Below are 22,113 nucleotides of genomic sequence, written 5' to 3' on the forward strand. Positions count from 1 at the left end.
GCCCATGGTGTAAAGTCTTACTGCTTTTTACAACAAGCGATCTTATTGGCTGTTGCGCAATCCCTCCTCTACATATAGCCGCTCGCTCCAGGGAACCTCATCATTAACTCTCTTTCTCTCTCTCTCTGTTCACAGAATGAAGAGTCTGACACTTCGTCGTTTTTGTGCAACATGGAAGTTTTTTCACATCTAATCCTCCAGAGCCAAAGGAACATTAGAAAACAAAGCCTGATACGTAGCAAATAGCAAAGACTTTAGACCGAGACTCTCGGCCCCTCTTCAGTTTACTGCCTATTTAATTTTATAGTAATTTATTGGAATATTTTCATACCTCATATCTTTTCCGTTTACATTTTAATTATTTTATTAGTGTTTTGTTTTTTTTTGTTTTTTTTTAATCTAATTTTTTTTATCTTGAGCCAAAACAAAACATGGAATCCACAACAGCTTTTAGTGCCGTTACCAGTGCCCTTGGCATCCAGGGTGGTCCCCTGGTAGACTCCCTTTGGATGCTCGTGCTGGGCTTCGTCATAGCGTTTGTGTTGGCGTTCTCAGTGGGCGCCAATGATGTCGCCAACTCCTTTGGCACAGCGGTTGGCTCCGGGGTGGTTACCCTGCGGCAGGCGTGCATCCTGGCATCTATCTTTGAGACGGTGGGATCTGTCCTGCTGGGGGCTAAAGTGAGCGAGACTATCCGCAAAGGCCTGATTGACGTCAACATGTACAACACTTCTCAGGAGCTGCTAATGGCGGGTTCCATCAGCGCTATGTTTGGTAAGTGCTGCCTAAGATTCTATGCCGTTTACGGTTGAAGTATGCAGTAGTGCTTCTTTTCCACATTTATTTCCCGCAAGAAGGATCCTTGTATTGGAAATGTTTTGTGAATGACTGCATTGTAAGCGCTAGGCCCGCGAGTTTCGTAGTTTCCTTACATTCCCGATTTGATACTTCAGGTTCCGCTGTATGGCAGCTTGCAGCTTCTTTCCTGAAACTCCCGATCTCCGGAACCCACTGCATCGTAGGGGCCACCATTGGCTTTTCTCTCGTCGCTAAAGGACCACAGGGGGTCAAGTGGTCTGAACTTCTTCGCATTGGTAAGTTGTTCAGAAAATTCACGGCGTTAGAAGCAGCGACGGGCTTGCGTTATGTTTTACACGGGCTGTCTGTGTATATAAATGGAATATAAATGGCTGTTGTACAGAATTCTAAACTGCTTTATGCAAACCTGTAACGTTAATGAGACATTTTCCATAAATAGAGAAGTGTGATGGCTTCAGCAGCGCTGTTGAAATACATCAATGGGAGCTGTAAAATTGCATTAAAATGTGGCTTTTTTTGTTATTTTATTACCCTTTGCTATACCAAGATTTCCCTCTTAGTGCTGTTTTGTTAACAGACAGCGTTTCATTGCTTGTCTTTAAGTGTTGAGTAGTTCTGCTGTGTACACTTGCATGTTCCTGAGATGTTAACCTTCTAGCTAGTAGTAAAGCCAGAATCGCCCCGGCTGTCACCGCCTGCTCCTTTAAACGGTGGCAGCCGGGAGCGAGCGCCTCTGTGTGCCCTTGTTATCAGATGTATAACAGACCTTACTAAATTTTACGACGTGCTTAATGTCCCTGACAACCCCATTAAAAAATACACATATTAAAGTACTTTTAAAATAGATGGAAATACTTCTAATATGCATTCTTCAAAACTGATGGTAACTTGAAAGTAATGTACCCGAGGAAGCTGCAGAACCCGCCCTGCATTCCCCAAAGCTACACCACGAGGGATAGCGCAGCTATCGTATGCGTTAACATGCGTCTGATCGCTGGAGTGTCCCTTTAAGTGGCTGATTAGATGCCTTTTAATATCTGGAAATTCTAAAGTCTTACCAGGCTGAAGGAGCTCGCGTGAATATAAATATTAAGAGTGCAAACTAAAATTGCTTTCCCCAACCTGCGCTTTTAGAATTTCACATTTTGTATGTTAAGTCGTTACGTAATCACATCAGATTCGTGTTTGAAGCGTTACAAAGCTTGGGAAACACTGTGAAGGCAAAATCAAAAATGTGCTTCATGGTAACACTGCCTCCTCTCCATCTTCTCCAGTGCTTTCCTGGTTTATCTCACCGCTTCTCTCCGGCATCATGTCTGCTCTCCTGTTTTTCCTCGTCCGAATGTTCATCCTCCGCAAGGTAAGAATGAGTAAAGAATGCTGTAATCGCTCTGCCCCGGCCGGCCGAATGCATATGTCTGCGTTAGAGAGCGCATGGTATATACTTCTAGTGCTCTAAGCGTTTAGAAAGGATAGCGGCAGAAATCTCTTCTGTAGTTATACCTTATTTCTGAACGGAATATGCATTTTCTTATCTGCTTCCCCCCTCTGTAGTCTGAGGACTCTCAGCTGATCGGCTGCTGGAAGCTTAACTTTAAGGGGACCTCTCCGTTATTGAATGCATTAGTATATGAGTGCCGTGTCCCTTTAAAGCAAGCCATAGCCCCTAATGTGTCAATGCAAAGCAAGCAAAGATTATAAACCAAAAAAGAAATGCATTTCTGTTTGAAAGGAGTATTGACATACCCAATGTGAAAAAATTATGTTAAACTCTGCTGTTTCTTCAACCCATGTGTTTATACGTTTTAAACGTAGGAAACTCCAGTCGAAAATCATAGAAGGGGCAAATGGACAGCCCCGGCCTGGTCAATGCAATGAATTAGGGAAAGTGTCAGGTTCCCAACCTAAATAAATCAATCGCTCACAACCAAAATGTCATACACAAGTCGCTTATCTCAGAATGAAATAGCAGTTACTCCCTATTTACCCTTTTTGGTTGCTTAAGGAAGCACTTCTGATATAATAGCTGAAATCGAACCCTAATTCCTTCTAGTTGAAGTAACGAAACCTTTACGTGGATTTCTTGTGTCTGCACCTAAAAAACATATATAAAGCTTTAGACTGATGATGTGAAATTAATGCTGTATCATCCCATGTGCTCTCAAGGTCGTTCAAGGACATAAATAAGTGCTGCACGTGCGTTGATGCTTGCATGCTGCCTGATCATGTTGTTTCAGGCACGTGAGCGATCGTGGCTCAGATGCATTTATGAATTAAATAGTGCTGGTTAAGCAAAGAGCTGCATCTGAAGTAGAAGGGCTTGTAAGGAATACCTGTTCAACAACTCGCCAAGCAAACAGTTAAAGTAGAATCAGAAGTTTATTAGTTTGTAGGCTTTCACTTTATTCTCTAAACAGATAAGCAAAAACTGACCTGCATTTATTATTCCTTGAGCCTTTCAGCGTTGAGCCGGTATCAAAATATATGCTCTTTGCTATGATCTGAACTGTTGTGTTTACAGATCCAATTGTAAACATAGAAAAGATTTAGCAAGGGTATTTTTTGGTGTGCTGCTTTATGTTGGATAGCGCACTAAATGTTTTATTGCCCTTTGGTTGAGCCTACAATTTTTTCTTATAGCCGGATCCGGTTCCCAACGGCCTGAGAGCTCTTCCGGTCTTCTACGCCACCACGATCAGCATAAACCTGTTCTCCATTATGTACACCGGTGCCCCCCGTGAGTATTCTGTACAAAGCTATTTTATTTTAATCTGACCCTTTCCAGCGAGCCTGCCATTAAACCCGCAATTTACCACTTTTTACTTTACAGGATTCATCTCTCCTAGAAGTCTGCTGGCCTGTGCCCGTTACAGAAGGCTGCAGGCTAGTGTATGCTGCCAGTTCTAATTAATTAATTAACCACCCCAGCTATATTACTACAGCCCCTCCCTCCCCGCTCCTCCAGGAACGCAATGACGTTTCCACTGCCCTTCTCCCTACACCTCCTCTTCAGAAATATCTGTCGCTGTGAAGATCCTGCAGAAGAAACTTTTTGTTTTTAAATTTTTAGTTCTATTAACTTTCCCCAATCCTTTCCCCCCAATTTTTACCTTTTTTTTTTTTTTTCCTCCCCTTTTCTTTGTTAATTTAGACTCGCTTAACTCTCCCTAAGACTTTTCAACATTAGGTTTCATAACAAGATAAGAATTTTCATTTACAGCAAAGTGGTCCGTTAGGACGGTTATCTAGGAATAGGAACTAAGTCTTCCAGAGTTCTGTAAAGGGAACTTTCCAGCTACTAATATTTTCAGTTCTAGGGAGTAATAATGCACAGAAAGGGACATTTCTACCTTAAATTCAAAAGGTAGCCAAGTACGTAAAAAAAAAAAACTGCTTTTTGAAATTCTGGCCTCCATAGCGGTAAATTAAAGTTAGATGGAAAGGGAGGCCGGGCAGAGTTGTAGAGCGTATAAGTGTAGCTAATAAGCAAAGCTGCCCCTGACCTTCATCTAACATACAATCGGCGTGTCGGTCACATGCAGCCCATCGCGCTGCACTTCGAAATCTATTTGGTTTTGTTTATTACATTTAAGCAGGTGGGTATTTTATGGGAAGCCTGATACAAATATAGAGATTTCGGGGGAGCCCTGTCCTCACTCGTAACTTCCAATTTTTACCTGTCCCCCACCTCCAGTTTAGGCATGGGGGGGGTGATGGCAACCCCACGTCTTATCAAAGCTCCCAGTATCCTCAGCCATACAGGAGGTGGTTCCCCCTGTTCTGTGTTTCAGTAATGTATAATGTTTCTGCCTCGCTGGGTTATATAGTAAGGCATTTTCTTCGCCCTTTGGCATGTGTGCGCGCGAAGCACGTGGATTATATTCATGTTTTCGCGGTTAAACCTCCTTCCCTTGGTGCCTGCGTGGGTGGCCTGTTTATCCTAGTCTGGCAGTAACGAGGTAGAGATTGAGCAGGCGATTAACATCAAACGGGTGATTCGTTTCTAACGACTTTCACACGGTTTTGGGAAGCTAGCAACAGAAACTTATGTTCATTAAAGCTAATGACGGGCCTTTGCCTGAAATAAGTAAAGCAGATCCAGGATATTCCAGTTAACTGTTTTAGACGGGGTTAAACATTGCACTAGGTAGGTTAAATGCTACTTACAAAATACAGGGGTATATACTGTATCCAAATGCTCTCTTTATTAGCTGGCCCCCCATGCTTTCTTCAGCTAGAACATCATGGGGTTACTTTGGGGGGGATAAATATTTTAACTGGGAAGTTGCATGGCTTGTCTTAGATACTCAGTACTGCGGACTTGCTGATGACTTTTGATGATGAAGTCTATAATACTTTTGAAAAAGTTTTGTACAGCGATACAGAATGTTATAGCTGCTTAAACTCCGGCTTCAACAGATAGAACGTGGAAACACAATGTATCCAGTCTGTCCCGCTATCTCCTTCTACTTATAGAGATTGGACACAAAGTATTCCATGTTTTCTTCTCTAAGACAGTTATTGTGTCGCAGCCGTGTTACTTAATTATCATACAAGCACTTGCAAGGATTAAAACTGACGGGTTAATGGTCCTGATGGCCCCTTGGTGATCTTGCAAGTAACCAAACATTTATCATTCAGCTATCGGATATCTCTCAGGGTTCTGTGACCATAAAGCTGGTGTTCTGTGTAATCTTTTGATGCTGAAGGTCACCAATGCCCTAGACGGGTCTTAATTACTCCTTCGTATCGCTGTGTAATCTCCATGAGCTCATTAGTATTTATGCAAAATATTTGGCCGCATGGCTCATTCTCCTAATAGTTAAGGGACTGTACAAGCATTCGCTGGCACCGGGTAAACATCTTGCTGTCTACGAAACGTGCGAATTTTGGTCATCAGCCTGTGCGGATTATATAACCTAAGACTAGGACGCGCTTATCTGGCCTGTCGGGTGGCTGGGCGTGCAAGCTCTGCGCAAAGGCGATAATAAACACTTTCTAGTCCTGGAGGCCGAGTTACCGCTAGCGTGGAGATAATGTGTGCACGTGGCTGCTGGCACTGTATGTGCCTTTTGCTTGACTTCGTAATACTTTGTAGCAGAAGTATAAACATGCGGTAGGATTTTAAAAGCTTTTTAAAGTTGCTGTCCCTCTCACGAAGGTGTTACACCTCTTCTTCACACCCGTGTCCCGCTTTTCCGTGTACTAACCAAGCCTGAGATGTTGTTAGAACATAGCTTTATTTGATGTTTCAGTGGCATACCCACATTGAGGGATGGGTGTCCTCCATCTGGACTGGTCAAACGAGCCATAAATAGGAAGGACAGGGAATTCGTGGCCAGTTTGCGGTTTCCAGGCGCTTCGCTGGATGGGGTTGTTCACCGGGGTGGGTTTCATGTGTTTTTTTTGTTTGTTTTTTTTCCTTTTAAGTGTTGGGATTTGACAAGATTCCCTTGTGGGGCATCATCCTGATTTCCGTTGGCTGTGCGGTGATCTGCGCTCTGTTTGTCTGGTTCTTCGTCTGCCCCAGGATGAAGAGAAAGATAGAACGTAAGCTCTCTTCCTCGGTAAAAGTATTGTGACGGCATCCTTTTTAGGTAGAATTAGGTCTGAGCGCTTCCTATTTGTCATCACGCGCAGGTGAAATCAAGAGCAGCCCGTCTGTGTCTCCGCTGATGGATAAGAAGAGCAGGGAGCTCTGTCGTCCCATCCTAAAGCAGGAACCGGAGGAGATCAAGCTGCCTCTCGACAGGGAGATTGCAGCGGAGACCAAAGGACCTCTATTAGACATGGCGTCGGTGCCCATACCATCAAGGGCTGCCGAGGAGAAGACCGTGTCTTTCAACATGGGTGACTGCGAAGACGTTCCAGAGAGAGAGAAATGTCAGAGCATGGAGACCAACATTGACCAGTCTCTGAATGGTGAGTTTCAGGTTATTTTAACTCGTTCCGGTGGTTGTGGAATCTCTGTAGCCACAAGCTTTAATAGCTGAATCTGTTCACTGTTTTGCGTATCAGACGCTCATCTACATTTCCCTGGTCTGCAGCTATCAAATGTATAAAATAATTTCCCGGCACAAAGTTCCAGTGTTCTGTTCGTAGAACGCACTTCATAAATCGCTTCCTTTTCACGCTTTAAATGGCCTTTCCAGCGCTGCCATTCATGGTCTTGTGTGGCTAATAAACGGGACACGCTGATTTCGGCCTCGTGACTAGTACCTGTAAACAGGGCGCGTGACTACTTTGCAGTAAACACCGGCGGAATAACGTGATTAGAGGAGGGCCGTCTCTCTGCTGCTGCCGCCAGAGTGTTTAACACTTCAAGTGCTGGAGCAGCCGCAAGTGGTCTTTAACGTGAGATATTTGGATGATGGAATAAACAACGCGCGTTACTATTTAATGCAGTCTGCTTTAACTTTGACTGCCAAATGGGCTTTAAGCAGAATTCCCAAATCTAACACACTCAGAATTTTAATTGGTTTATCGTTCTTTTTATTTCTGAGGTATATATTTTTTTTGTGTGTATTTTGTTTCCAAGCGCCACAGTGTGGTTTAAAGCGGATCTGCCCCATTTTCTCCAAAAGCCTACATGTTGCATCTCTGTACACGAACTGACTCAGTTATGGTGTTTATAGATAATGAATATATTACTCAGACAGCCTTTGTGAGGTTATAACGTCCGTACAAGATTATTATATATATATATATATATATATATATATATATATATATATATATATATATATATATATATATATATATAATATAATTAGTGTGTGTATGTATGTGCTTCCTTGAGCTATAGGTAGTTTTTAGGTAATTCTTGCCTTTTAAGTCTGAGACACTGTTTTGGTAACTCTGTGATCTGCTTGGTTTTCAGGGGCCGTGCGGCTGCCGAGCGGGAACCACGTGCAATTCAACCAGACGGTCAGCAACCAGATTAATTCCAGCGGGCAGTTTCAGTATCACACCGTACACAAAGATTCCGGCTTGTACAAGGAATTGCTACACAAGCTTCACTTGGCCAAGGTGGGAGACTGCATGGGAGACTCTGGTGAGAGGCCGCTGCGTCGCAATAACAGTTACACCTCCTATACCATGGCGATCTGCGGGATGCCCCTGGATTCCTTCCGGACGCGGGATGCCGAAGCAAGACCAGAAGAGGCAGAAAAACTGACCTGGCAAGGGGCCGATGGGAAAAAGAGGACGCGCATGGACAGTTACACCAGTTACTGCAATGCTGTGGCTGATGTGCATGGGGAGATGGGAGCCGAGGAGCAGGAAGAAGTAAGCCCCGAGGATGGAAATGCCGACCGGAAAAGCAGCAACTCCTCTCTGGGAGAATGGCAGGACCAGGACAAGCCAGAGGTGTCTCTTCTCTTCCAGTTCCTCCAGATCCTTACAGCATGCTTCGGCTCCTTTGCCCACGGTGGAAACGATGTCAGGTGGGTGGCAGTAAAGATAGCATTTAGGACAAAAAATGTGACTTATTCCTTAAAAGTGACCCTTCAGTCATCATATGTACTTTAATGCATATAAAGGCTGTCACTTTTTTTCTTTTGGGTAAATGTATATTATTTGGTTGATATAGCGCAGTGCTGTAAAAACATTAGGACGTGACAATTAGTATATAACATAACAAGATGACCTGCAGGAACAGGTAAAGAGGGCCCTGCTCAAAAAGAGGTTTTAATCTAGATAGTACTTTTTGGGGGGCACTAGAACTGTCCCTTTAATACGCAAGCGGTGTAAGAATTAAGTCTTGCAAATTGATAAACATACTCATTTTAGCCTTTTCTGATCTTTTCTCTAATTGGATTTCTTCTTCTTACAGCAATGCAATTGGACCCCTTGTTGCCCTATACCTTGTTTATATGACCGGTGATGTAGCAACCAAGGCTGCCACCCCCATCTGGCTGCTCTTGTACGGCGGCGTCGGTATCTGCATCGGTCTGTGGGTTTGGGGACGCAGAGTTATCCAGACCATGGGCAAGGACCTCACCCCGATCACACCGTCAAGGTACGGAGAGAGTCTCTGCGCGATTCTCAGCTGTTGGCGTACCGGACAATTATAAATGTTTGATCTAAGCTCTGTAGTTTTTATTGGTCTGTAAACCAGTTTGCAAGGAGGCCGCTTAACACAATGAAAAACGCATCTCAATGGTTTTGTTTCTTCATTTCAGTGGATTCAGTATCGAGTTGGCATCGGCCCTTACTGTGGTGATTGCATCAAACGTCGGCCTCCCTATCAGCACAACTCATTGCAAGGTGAGCGGAAAGCTGAACAGCGATCCTATAATTCTACGTACGATAAATAGCCTTGAGTAAGAGCGACCCGTTCTCACACAATCCCAAGTCGTAATATATCCTGAAACTAAACAATTTTCCCTGGCTTACTGACAGATTCAGGGTTTGCAGCTTCAGATTGAAGTGGGTGCTTGGTGTGTAGCAGGGCATCTGGCTCTGGGGTAATCAAAGACAACCATGGCAGCCTCTGTAACATTTATCATATTTAAATATGTATAGTGTGTGTGGTGCTAATACAATAGGGGGCAGTGAACATTTCACAGATGCATGTTAAAACTGCCAATAACAAAGGCATTGATACGAAGTAAAAGACTGCATTAAAAACCCCAGTGTCACTTTTTGTAGTCCTTTCTCCATTACGTGGGGTCCTCACATATTCCCAACAAAGCATTTTTTGTCGAACCAACCTACTCAATGTACAGGAAGATGCTCTCTTGTAAGAAGAGAAAACAAATCTTTCTAATGTAGAATATTTTAGCATTTACATATAAATGCATTGGAGTAACCTACTGAAAACACTGATGCTGTGGGGGGGGGGGGGGCAGCAAAACTATTCCTTTTTGTGACTCATTTTAACATGTTCTCTTTAAGCGCAGAGAAATGTATAAAGTTTATTCTTGGGATGTCTAAAGCCTTTCTCTGCTTCAGGTCGGTTCGGTGGTATCCGTCGGATGGCTGCGATCCAAGAAAGCTGTGGATTGGCGGCTCTTCAGAAACATCTTCCTGGCCTGGTTTGTTACGGTGCCGATCTCTGGCCTCCTCAGCGCTGGCATCATGGCGATCTTCAAATACACCCTCCCCGGTGTGTGACGGAACGGAGCGCGCTGCCAGGGATCACCTCTCAGGACCACCAATACAGATCACGCAGCCCATCAGTGCCCGCCGCCTCCCTTTACCTCTCCTGTAAGAGGGGCTCAAACCTACAAATTCATATTATGCAATGCCGCTGCTTTAAGGATGAGGTTGAGTGCTTTAAAGGGGGGGGCACTAAAATAGATAAATGGGGGGGGGGGGGGGGATCCCATGTGCTGTAAAACTGCTTCAGAAATTGACTCACAAACCCAATCTACCTGTGTAAACATACCAGTCATTCCTCAGTATTAATGTCTTCTGTATATAGAACTGCTCGTGGGTCCGTTTCTTATTTCACTGTAAATGTTTTGCTCAACTTGTTTGAAATCATAATTGTCGAGAGGGCTCTCCCCTCCCTGCTACATATTTTACTTTGTTTTGTCTAATTGGGGATGAGGGTTAATTTCCAGGGACTTGCTCCATACTCTAATTAGTGAAGCTTTGCATATCATGCGAGAACCAAGATATCATGAAAGGCAAACTTAGTGGGAGATTGTTTTGTAAATACCGCTCAAAAGCATCTGTTCATTATGGGCACAACACAAGGAGCTGCACACAATACATTTGCTGTGTAGTACTTTGTGGGTCCTGCTGCTGTTTGTGGTGAGTTTCCCCCAATCTTTCCCCCCCCCCTGTTGAAAATATCATGTGGACGGAGAGCTGTGTGGCTCCGGTGGGTGGCTGCGCCGTTTTGGTCAGATCGCGATACAAGTTCAAACATCTGTCCTTTTATTGTATCCATATCACGGATTTTGTTCTTGTTGCTGGTGAAGCCAAAATAAAAATAGCACTAATCCAACCCAACCAAGCCTTTCTTACTGTTAGTCACGTTGTATATTATTTCCATACTTCTGCATATGGTATCTGTGATGGGCCTCCGGTACCCCAGCTGCCTACACCCGTCTGTTCTTGTTTGCTTCCTCCCGGGATCTCAATGGTTAACTGAGCGCTAGATGATACTAGCGAGGAGTCCAAATACAGTGTAATAATTGTCCTGAAAAGGACAATAGGTGATATAGTGAGCCCCTGAAGCATTAGAGGAGACTAATGTCTAGGGAAAGAACACTCTTTATTGGGTAAACACACAGGCTTATATACAGTTCAACAGGGAAAAAGGGCCATAAATCAAATCCACGTCTTCCCGGCGCCACACTCTGGCACCAAAGCCCTGCAACCTGCGTATAACCTTACGCTGACGTTCTTGGAGTGATCCCGAAGGACTGGCGTTGATCCCAGGTACCGATGGATAGCTTGTGGTCCTGAGGATATCCTGTCCAAAAAGCGACGCGATCGGCCGTGGGGACCCCAAGCAGCAGCCGTTCAAAGTTTCCCCGGGACGGACGGCAAGATAGTCAAGCCCCGCTCTCCTGGAAGTCCCAGCGACCAGGAATCCACGGGAGTCTCTCTCCGAACCGTTCCTGGTCCGTACCCCACCGCCTGTGGGTTAATAGCGTGAAAAGGGTGCTCTGGTGTGGTCGATGGTGTCCAGGATACAAGGAGTTAAAGTCCGTGGGCAGGACATGTGAAACATGGACAGGACGCCACGTGAGGGAGAACAAAAGCACAAAAACACATATATAGGAATCACAACCAATGATTACTACAACGGCACTTAACCCTGGGGTGTGACAGTATCGAAGTGTCACAAGATATGTTAAATAATGGGGCATGAAGCCCATTTATCCTGACAGGAGCTCGAAAGTCTAATCTGAGCAGCGGGCCGAGCAATGTCCTTAAAAATGATGCAGCACAAGCCACAAACAGGTTCTAACAACAATGGCATTGCATGCCCCAAATGTGGCCTATTGCCCCCCAAGCCTATGCATAGGGGGGGTATCATTGTACTTGGGAGATTAGCCCATATTGGAGTGTTTGAAAGTGACATACCAGTATTCCAAATACCCTGGGGTGTCAAGTTTTCAAAAATATATGAATTGATGGGGTAAGTTGCAGCTTCAAAAATGTTCAAAATAGCACCTGGGGGAAGAATTACCAGATTTGGAACAAATCGTTTTGAAAGAGCAAAAAGCTACTTGTACTTATTGCCCCATAACATGCAGAATATTACTTACATTTAAATTATTACATTTTCCTCCTTTTAAATATACTTCCTTCTTGTATTGAGCACATTTCAGATTAAAACAAAACGAATCAACTACAACCGTAACTTTATTAACAAAGATACAATGTTGAAAATTAGTCACGTGAACAAACAATACAACAGAAGTGCTTATTTACAGAGTAGCTTTTAACCCTCCGGGGGCCAGCGCGGTGTGATAAGCGCATGGTGCAGATGCTGGCAGGTAACAGGCCCCTCGTCCCGCGGTTACAGGTATTTGTAAATGATTTTCTCCTCCACGGTCTGCACCTCCATTTTGACCGGACACTTGTACAGGAAGGAAAGCAGGGTCTCCGTGTACCCGATGAGGAAGTAGAACTTCTGCGGCGGCAGCTTGCGGATAAAGATGGCACAGATCACGACAAGGTTTGCTCGGCGCTTGATCACAATCTCGTTGGCCAGACAGCCGTGGAAGGTGCCATAAAGAAACTTGCGGATGAAGACATCTTCTATGGTGCGTTCCGCGGCCCCTTCCTCGCTGTCCAGGTTACCTGAAAGACAGCACATCCGTTAAAGCAATCGCTGGCCCGTCTCACGTACGCAGCGATAGTGCCGCCATGCTACGGCCAGCTCTCAATTCCCTTCTCCCTTCTACTCCCATTCACTTACACTGTGCTTCTATTTGGAAGTAGTTGCCTCTTAAAAGGGACAGCAGTCTACAGTCTCTGAATAATTGCATATTAAAAGTACTGTGAATACTTTATTCTGAATCTGGTAAATGGGATGGAAATTAGCGTTATCTCAAATTCCATGCCAGCGATTGGCTGCTTAAAAGCAGTAACGTACTCAGGAATGAAGCCAATGGGAGTGTGTTCCTGTCACTGATTGACAGCTTAATGAGCCAATCAGTGGTGTGAAAGTGCTCAGGTTGAAGTCAGTGGGAAGACTTTACACATGCGCCACGGGGGTCTAAACACAGCCCTGTGAGCAGCGTGGGGCTGAGGCTGCGCTGGATCTGAGAGGCGACTATATCACGTGCGCGAAGAGGCATCCGGCCAAACCCAGCTCCTGACGGACAGTCAGCTGTCGGAGAGGAACGAAGAAAATTCGATTGCAAAACCGACCTAAAGTACATACGATACGCAGACCGTCTCCGCAAACACAGACGTTAAACTCACTTTGATTTCAACGGGAACTCAAACACATATAGAAAGTGAGCGGATACGAGCTGCTGCGCATGTGAGCGGCAGGAGGAAGCAGAGCGACTTCATAGAAAGAAAGAAAAAAAAAAAGAAAGAAAGGCCCCATTGGTTTAATGCGATCGACTAAAACCAGTAAAAGGCACAGAAAGCATTCAGTAGTCTTCAGAAAGTACTTACCAACTGCACCAACATTCAGTCCCTTAACGCACTGATTTGTGATTATATGCACTGAAGGCCGTGCCACGGACTCCAATGTACAGGTTACTTAACGTCTGGGCTGTCAGACAAATAAAAAGTGAAGATGTGCTTTATGGCAGGTGCCTCACTTTACAGCAGGGTGAGCACATCGGCCATGCTTTCCAGGAAACAGCCTTCTCATTTGTTGCTGACCAGCAAATGTAAATGGCTGCCTTGCAGTGATTGAGATGTATATGCAGGGAGTCAGTTATACATTCCGCATGGTGCAGGGCAGCGCTGTACACGTGCTCTCACCAACACATCCTAGCCCAGCTGGCTGAAGTGGTCACCCCTCAGCACAGCCCATATATTCTCCTGGGGACTCAGCATCCGCTAAACTGACTCATCAAGGGACGGCGATATCAGACTTGCAACTCCAGCCAATTAAAAACTGGAAGAATATTGCAGTCAGAACATAAATGCCCTGAACCTGTATTTATTGGCAAGCGACTGCGCGGGTCCTGAGAATACCGGTCTGACGGCATTCATTCACAAAAATGCTTCATTCAACAAAGCCCACAACACTATGTTTCAAAATACTGAGCTACTCGCCACTGCCCTGTACACTGTTTATATCATTTTGCCCTTTAAACTCGTAGATTACATTCCTCGAGCCGCCCGCATCTCTGCTTTATTGCGGCTGTACACATAAACACGCAGAACAATAGCCTGACTAAAGGCCATGATCGCTTTAACCCTGCAAATGTGCTGGGTCTGTGGCAACCACTAGCCGTTAAAGGGCCATATTGCATGCAAACCAGTGCAGATATTCTTCGGTTATTTAACCCGTACTAAATGCAGGCAGCGCAGCTATTTATTCTTCTACATGCCTAGAAGCACCCCCATTCTATTCACTGGGAAGCCAAGCTCCCCTTTATATAAACAGGAGCTGCGGTAGCCAATCAAATGTGTGTTTTCTGGACGCTGATGTTTTGCTGGCATGCAGCATCTCAGAGGTCTCTCCTGCAGATAGAAGAGGAGACCTTTGAAGTCTCTAAAGCTTATGTAACTTTACATCTTCTATGTTGGCATACGAAAAATGTATCACGATTAAAGTGACAAAAGTCAATGGTGTAACGGCGACAGATCATTTTCACTCTTGGTGTGTTTTCGATAACTGCTTCTAAAGTTCGAGCACCCGGGCAGACACACAATGCCTCCGAAAACACAACCGTAACAGATGCCGGACCCCCACGTTATGAAAGTTATTGAGACTGTAATCACATTAATTCACAGGAGATAAAACTGTAATGCTTTGGAATTTCATCACTTTCTATTTGTATATTAAGAATGACTCGCCGTCTAGTCTTCCCTAATCCCTTTACCTGTGTTGTATATTCGCCGTTGTTGACATTGTTACAATGTGTGAGATTAGTCTGGTGCCGTCGTACCATGAAAGGGTGCAACAAGAGATATTTATCTCCCAACGAGCAGTATTTTCCATTTAGGGATGAGATTACCCACAATAAAAAGTGATAACATACAATCTATAGTATTCCTTCTCCAAGGTTTATAGATCATGGCCACATCCATAAACAAAAGCATCAATGCTGGTGAAGGTCCAACGTAAACTCCACGTATAAATTACATGGAATGCACTGGAATTGGTCTCCGCTTGAAGCTATTTCTGGATCAAACTGGATGAAATCACAGTTGATTTCGGCGTTTTTATGAATGTTTGTAAATTATACTCTGTTCAAACTCTTTATCCGTTCTTACACCCCTAATGCCATGCCCCTGTTCTATACGCATTTAATGTGGCATATCACTTTATATTGATCTCCTCTACCACTGCCTCTTTATATTCAGGTTATATGTTTTTGAGACACTCCACTTACCATTCCATGTGAAGAAGAGACCTCTGGGTTTCCTAAATTTCATATAACTTTACTATATGGGCCCAATAATAGCTATCAGATTAGACTCCAACCGAATGACTCCTCCAATAGCTCATCCCGTATCCAAGGATTCACCACCAGTGTTTATTCCCATAAGACAGCATTAAAAACGCATTTATTTGTTACATTTTTAAACTCACTCGTGTGTTGGGACAACCAGCCCTTTCTGTGTGCGATGAAGTGAGGAGGATGGGCTTGTTCATAAGTAACGGGCTTGTCTCCTTTCCCTACTCGTACACGTGCGGCACGGTTCTAGACGGGTAAACAAAAACAAAAGTTAGGTTTTAAAACAAAGCTTTCCACCATGGTCTCCCTCTGCTGCTCCTTCCCAATACAGGAAGTGTAAAAGAACGTCAATTGCAAGCAGTATAAACCCTCTTGTCACATAACTGCTATGAGCATTATTAAGTAAATGCAGAGGGATATAAGTGCCCCCTCGTATCTGCATATGATAGCCGAGAAGGCCTTTTCAATTTACATGAGGGCTCTCCTGGCAAAAGATGGGCCATCTCGTGCGCATGGATGTAGAGTGCTCCCACTGACTGCAAAGCAAACACTTTCAGGCCGCTGAACAATCAATCGGTGTAGTGAAGCGCTGCAGCTTCTATGACCGCTTACATAGTACTTCCATACGCATTCATTGTTCAGGGGTCCAAAGGATGCTGCATTGTCCCTTCATCAGATCCTTTAATGTCAGCAGCCGCAATATCCTTTTTTTTACAGCATTAGTAGAAACGAAATTCAGCGCTAGATACAGCAATCTTGGTTTTCTAACGGACTGATAGAGTTACTTTATGTTATCGACACAACTAAGAAATAAAACAACTATTATTTTGGCCGTAAACAATGGTGTATAAAGCAAGCCCTAACTCATAAGAACAATAATGGATCCAAAAAGCTATGAGAATGGAATAGTCCAATAATCCCTTAAAAAGATTTATTTACATAAAGCGGGAATTTCTTTTTCTTTTTACAATTTTAGTTTAAAAGGTAATAAATCCAAACACGTCCGGAGATCCACATTCACAGAACAGAATCTTTAATGTGCACCGTACCTTTAAACAGGCTGACGTGGTTTGGATACATCGACTTTGTGAATAAACCAGTAAGGAGGCCGGCGTCCTGCTAAATAAACTCTGAAAATATAAAAAACAGATACTTGAAATAGTGTATTGTTATCAACTGAACTAATCACTTAAAGAAAATATTTTTATTGCCACGGCTTTTAGGATAACACATTTTTTAAGCCCATAATGGCAAAGCCCGTACATGTATGGGCTCAAAATGCATTGTTTTCAATGGGTTTAGGGACCGCCCATTGTCCTTAAGGGGTTAAAATATTTTGACTTTTTTTTTCTTAGTTATCAGTGTAATGGTTTGCGGAGTTATTTTGTGCAAATGTTAATTCAGGGACGCTATGATGTGAATGCGTCACCACTTCTTCCCTTCACCCTTAAAAATGCTGCCCGAACCACGTGAACTGCAGTCATCGACCTAACAATAAGGCAGAAACGGGGAGGAATTATCATAGAAGATCCTGAGAACAGGCACGTAAGAGAGCTGCCACAGTATACACACAATAGATATTTATAAAGCTTATTTTAGTCTTTAAACACCGTTATACAGGTGTATTTACTGTACAGAATTGTAAAATGTAAGACTGGAGAAAGTGACATAATAAATAATATTAAGCTTTGAATAGAATTATTTTTTTTTTATGGGCCTCAGAAGAACGCCCCGTAAACAGAGACTATAGCACGCTATCCAAAGGTTCATTCCGTAATATGGCGTTATGGCTTGGAACGCTACAATTATTATGATTATTTTTGTTGTAAGAAAACAGAACGTCCACAATAAAAATGGTTGGGCTGAAGTCTACTCCTTGGGACAGACAGATAGAGAAGAGGAAGGTTTCCCGAGACCGTCGCTCGTATCTTAATTTATAATCCCAAATAATAATGACTGCAATAAACATCGATAAGGCGCGTTTGTTTCTAGTATCACCGACACCTATCTTAAACGTCACGAGTGTCTATTTCATTCATGTCGTATAAATACCTGGGAAAATGAGAACACTCTTACCATGAGACGCGTGTAACCATTAACCCATAAGTGTAACCATTAACCCATAAGTGTAACCATTAACCCATAAGTGTAACCATTAACCCATAAGTGTAACCATTAACCCATAAATTTTACATCACGTGGGTTTTTCCACGATCTTAATTTCCTCATAAATATTATAAATCTCCCAAATCACCCCTATTCTTCATCCTAACTATAAACGTCAACCTATTCTAAACACACCTATATAGACCGGACACATTTAAAGAGAATGTTGCAAGGAATTTTTTTTTAACCTTGAGCATAAAATATGCAGAAATGCAGAAAATATGCACTTTGCCCCAATAAACGCAGACCTGGGGGCTGCCATGGTTGTCGGTCATGTGATATTTTGGTGACTATCACCGGTCAAACACAAAACCGAGCTGGTTCTTTATGCCAACGCTAATAAAGTCCTGCTTGTACAAGAAATTCACTGGCTTCCATTGGCCAACTGTCGGGTAGGGTGATTAGAACCGAGCCATTCTATCGTTTATCGAACTGAAAAACATAACTGCTATAACTAAGACAACTTTACAACGCTAAACACTGCAGCTTTGAGTCATTAAAGCATATTTATGGTTTCGGTGTTCACTTTTAAACTGCTTATATTATGTAGCGTATCCATGCAGTTTATATTATATATATATATCTATATTACCCCTGTAATGCACATAATATTATCCTCTTAGGTTGTGTCTTCAGTTCTGTATGATAAAGATGCACAACTTTGAATGACTTTGACGCAGACTTTCTGTCTTAACTCTGAAAACCGTAATTATTTGCCCTGTAAAACTGACAACGCGCCGGATTTCACCTATTTCCACCGAAGCCCCTGTAAAGTGCGCTACCCCTGGAAAAACCCCGTTTACCCCGGTTACCTGTAATAGCCCCGGTCGACTATACATGTGCGCCGCCATTTTGGAAACGTACCATAGAGCTTAAGCCTCGCAGCGCGCCCTCTAATTTCCACTCTGTGTAAAAAGAAAAGGCGACCCCTAGCGGCGAAGTTCACAATGGAACATTCCATTAGCTGCACCTTGCGGAGGATGGTGATATAGAGTTTGGTCAAACCACTGCAGCATAAAATGGGAGTGGAAGGATTGCAGCAGTTGTCTTGGAAACGGTGTTACAGCATATGGCAGTTCCACTGGATCCAATACAATAATTATTTCTGATCATTTATTGTTCTGTAGTGTGATTTCTTCCTACATGATTTGCACCCCCCTTCACATGAAACAATATCAGTATAATTATTCTGTATGCGGGGTATATTTAAACATATATTGATGGATTATTTAAATATTGCCATGAAAGATTTTCATTATTACCTTATCAAAATTTCCAGCGCCCTTATAAATTATTTTGACGCAACGCTCGAAAGTTAACAAATATAAAATAGAATTATAATCTGCATTGGAGGGTTACAAATATACAGAGCTGGATAAATGCATCCAGATTGTTAATGTTATTTCATTATCCTCTTTCTCCCCCAAACGTAGTAGAAACTATACAACTACTAATAGTTAATTTTATTGTCATACTAGGACAGCAGATTGTTTTTTAATTCAATAACTGATTATTTTAGGTTTTTTTATATTAAAATTAGAAGCCCTTTCTTGAAATACTGTTCCTGAGTTGTGTTTTTTTCCGTACACTTACATTATCACCAAATCCTCATATTTTTGTAGCGCACAAAATAAATAAATGGGAAAATATAATTTACAAATTAGCTCAGGCCAGGACAAGAGATTATGCATGCAGTGTGTCATTTCTTGAAATACTCTTTCTGGGATGACTTTCAGTAACACAATTACACTACCAGCACAAAATAAAAATAAAATATTGCTAATAATCACTATTAATAGTTAGAGAAGCACATGATGGATGTCCAAGTGGTCCTTCAGTTCAACTCTTGTGTCCAGCTAGGGTTGCCATCTGTCCCTGTCTGACCAGGACCGCACCAGTCCCTATTCCCAGACTTGCCTCTTCATGCCCCAGAAACCACTGGGTTGGTGCTGCAGGGGGGTTCAGCGGGGTCATAATGTTGCATCACGAGCAACGTCATGTTAGTGTTTGTATGCTTGTGTAATATTGTAAGTATCGGTGTGTTAGAGTTAGTGTGTGTGTAAGTGTGTGTCTCACTCTTCTCACCTCTCAATTTTCTATATTCTGTCTTTCTCTGTCTTCTTCACTCCTACCACACTATTCTCTTTTTTTTCTTCCCCTTTCTGCTTTCCTCTTCCTCTTATTTCTCTTCCTTCTTTCTCATATCTCTCCTTTTTCTCTTGCCCCTTCTTTCTCTCCTCTGCTTTGTCTTTCATCTCATTTCCTTTCTCTTTTCTATCTCTTCTTTTCTCTTGTCTCCCTCTGGTTAGACAACCATTCCCCTAACTACAACGCCCAGTAGCAACCCTATGTCCTGCAAAGCCAGCTCCACCATTGCATGCTTCAATGTTCACCAATGGTGCTAATTGTGTACTGTTTCTGGGTTGTGTAAAAGTTATATATTTTAATTTGGTTCATTTCTGACCGACTACAATCTTAATTTGAAAATGTCTGTGAGATGTGTGGACAGAGCTGGGAGGCATGCATGACAAAATAGTCAGATGAACCCTAGTACACCAGCCCCAAGCAGACAGAACTCAGAGTCAGACATACTACCAGCCGCATGCAGCACCAGTAATAGCAAACATTCTGGCTCTAGTAGCGGTAAAATCTTGTCCACCCCAATTACCAAAGTAAGACACATTTTTAGTTACTACAAAGGCATTACGGAGGGGTCATGTGCTGGTGCCTGGTGGGATTAGAGAAGATTGCTTGTAAATTATTCCATGATAAAGCACAGAATGAAACTACTACCAGTGCCATCACAAGTGTTACCACTACCGCAAGCACTGCCAGCCCTGTAGTTTTTCTAGCCCCTCAGAACAAAAATGGACCAACACCTTCAGGCGACAGCAGCAGGTCAATTTTTGGTCCAAAAGAAGAAAGGTTCACCTTACTTACCCTGAAGCATCAGTTTATCAAAATAGTCCAATTCTGGGGAAGTTCAGTACATGCTGCTGGATCTGTCTCTCCACTGCTGCAGTGCTTTTGCTGTATAGTATGTGTGTTCAAGATTTTACACTTACATCAGGGACAGTCTCAGTGCAAGGCAGCACATGGGAAGCCTGGACCAGGAGGAGCCCCACCTGTCATCCCAGAAAACATCCCCAATTTGTGAACGTAGTTCTGGTTTATGACACGGTTGCAAAGTGACGCCACTGGGAGAGCAGAGAGGCTTGTTGCCTGTGCTCCTGCTATTAGGTGCAGGACTAGCCCTGACTTACAGATCAGATGGCACCAGCAGTCAGACTCGATACCTACCTCAACGCGAGCCCACCGCTGCCTACAGTCTTCCCCCACAGTCCCAGGTCCTCTGTAGTTCAGTGAGGACTTCGGTGAGGTGGGTAATGTGCCCTTGTCGTCCTTGCTCGGTCCCTCATCGACTGCTGCTGGAGATGTGCTGTGAGCCTCTTTGGCATGCATGCATGAGAGTTAGCTGGCCATTTTGGTGGCAGACTTCCAGGTGGCTTTTGGAACACTATATGACAGACTTAGCAAATAGACCAAAACAAATCAGACACACTTTTCATTTAATTTTTGGTCACTTTGGTCACCATCTCCCTAGGATCTTAGCCTCTTCCGTGTCCCTGTCTCCTTTTCTGCAGATAGGCTTCTTCTCTTGCCTCTTGTTGTTCTTCTGTCTTCATCCACTTCTCCCTGGTATCAGCCCTGTTAACCAGGCCTCCCGGAGCACGTCCGCAAAACGGTGAAGCCTCCACGCACACCCTCTCCGTCGATTGAACAAGAAGAGGCAAGAGAAGAAGCAAAGCTGTGGAAAAGGAGATAGGGACACAAAAGTGGTTGGCAGAGAAGCTGGGGAGAGAGTAAATGAGAGAGTGAGAGTGTGAAAGTGAAAACACAACAATATGCAAACAAAAATTGGGAGTTCTCTGCTTCGTTTCCATTGGGGATCACTCTTCATTTTTAGACATTCGTGCTAATTAACGAATTTGGCAAATGTTGTTTCAGATGAATGCAAATGCTCAAGTCTACTATATAAGACACTGACATCTTACTTAGTTGCGCAGTTGTCGTTTGTACTTTCCACTGTAACTTGACTGTTGTTACCTCTGCCTCGTGCCTAGCTCCCCCTTACCCCTCTTGGCTGTTCATTCAGTTGACTTGGCTGTTTTTTGGATTATGCTTTCTGGAATTGCCCCATGGATTTTCCCTGTCTAGTTGCTAACCTCATCCTGCCCTCAAACTCTGCATTTCGTATTGTTACTATTGGGACCATTAACCAGCTGCTGACCGCGGCTTGGCCTGTTTAGTCCCCGGCCACACGCCTCTGCTACATCTATTACAGTTAGGTGCCTAGCTGGACTATCTACCACCCTGCAGGCATTTACAGGTTTTGGACTACTATGTAAAAGGGTTTCCGACAGTCTGACACCCAAAGTTTGATGACATTTGAACTAGTTATGACCTGAGGCTTTTGTGATGTGACACTGGTAGTGTATCTCTCTCTCTCCAGCATTATCTCCATGAATACCATCTATATATGAGAGCTGCGTATACAATATCCACA

General features: G+C 43.4%; 2 protein-coding genes across 2 annotated transcripts; one reads left to right on the forward strand and one right to left on the reverse strand.

Moving 5' to 3' along the window:
- Nucleotides 1-431: 431 nt before the first annotated feature.
- LOC149300215 (sodium-dependent phosphate transporter 1-like) lies at nt 432-9,936 on the forward strand. The gene is made up of 10 exons (XM_089485719.1): nt 432-774; nt 954-1,094; nt 2,094-2,179; nt 3,460-3,556; nt 6,250-6,369; nt 6,460-6,741; nt 7,700-8,264; nt 8,654-8,839; nt 9,003-9,087; nt 9,775-9,936. Exons 1-10 carry the CDS (start codon nt 432-434, stop codon nt 9,934-9,936), a joined length of 2,067 nt encoding a protein of 688 aa, XP_089341845.1.
- A 2,368-nt stretch (nt 9,937-12,304) lies between these two features.
- LOC149300216 (small ribosomal subunit protein uS3mA-like) lies at nt 12,305-21,008 on the reverse strand. The gene is made up of 4 exons (XM_089485664.1): nt 20,847-21,008; nt 16,430-16,510; nt 15,515-15,626; nt 12,305-12,588 (listed from the first exon to the last, which is right to left on the reverse strand). The coding sequence occupies exons 1-4, from the start codon at nt 21,006-21,008 to the stop codon at nt 12,305-12,307; spliced, it is 639 nt and encodes a 212-aa protein (XP_089341790.1).
- Nucleotides 21,009-22,113: the final 1,105 nt, after the last annotated feature.

The sequence above is a fragment of the Sceloporus occidentalis genome, unplaced genomic scaffold (assembly GCF_023333645.1).
Source record: "Sceloporus occidentalis isolate IW3139 unplaced genomic scaffold, rSceOcc1.0.p SCAF_26, whole genome shotgun sequence".
Lineage (NCBI taxonomy): Eukaryota > Metazoa > Chordata > Lepidosauria > Squamata > Phrynosomatidae > Sceloporus > Sceloporus occidentalis.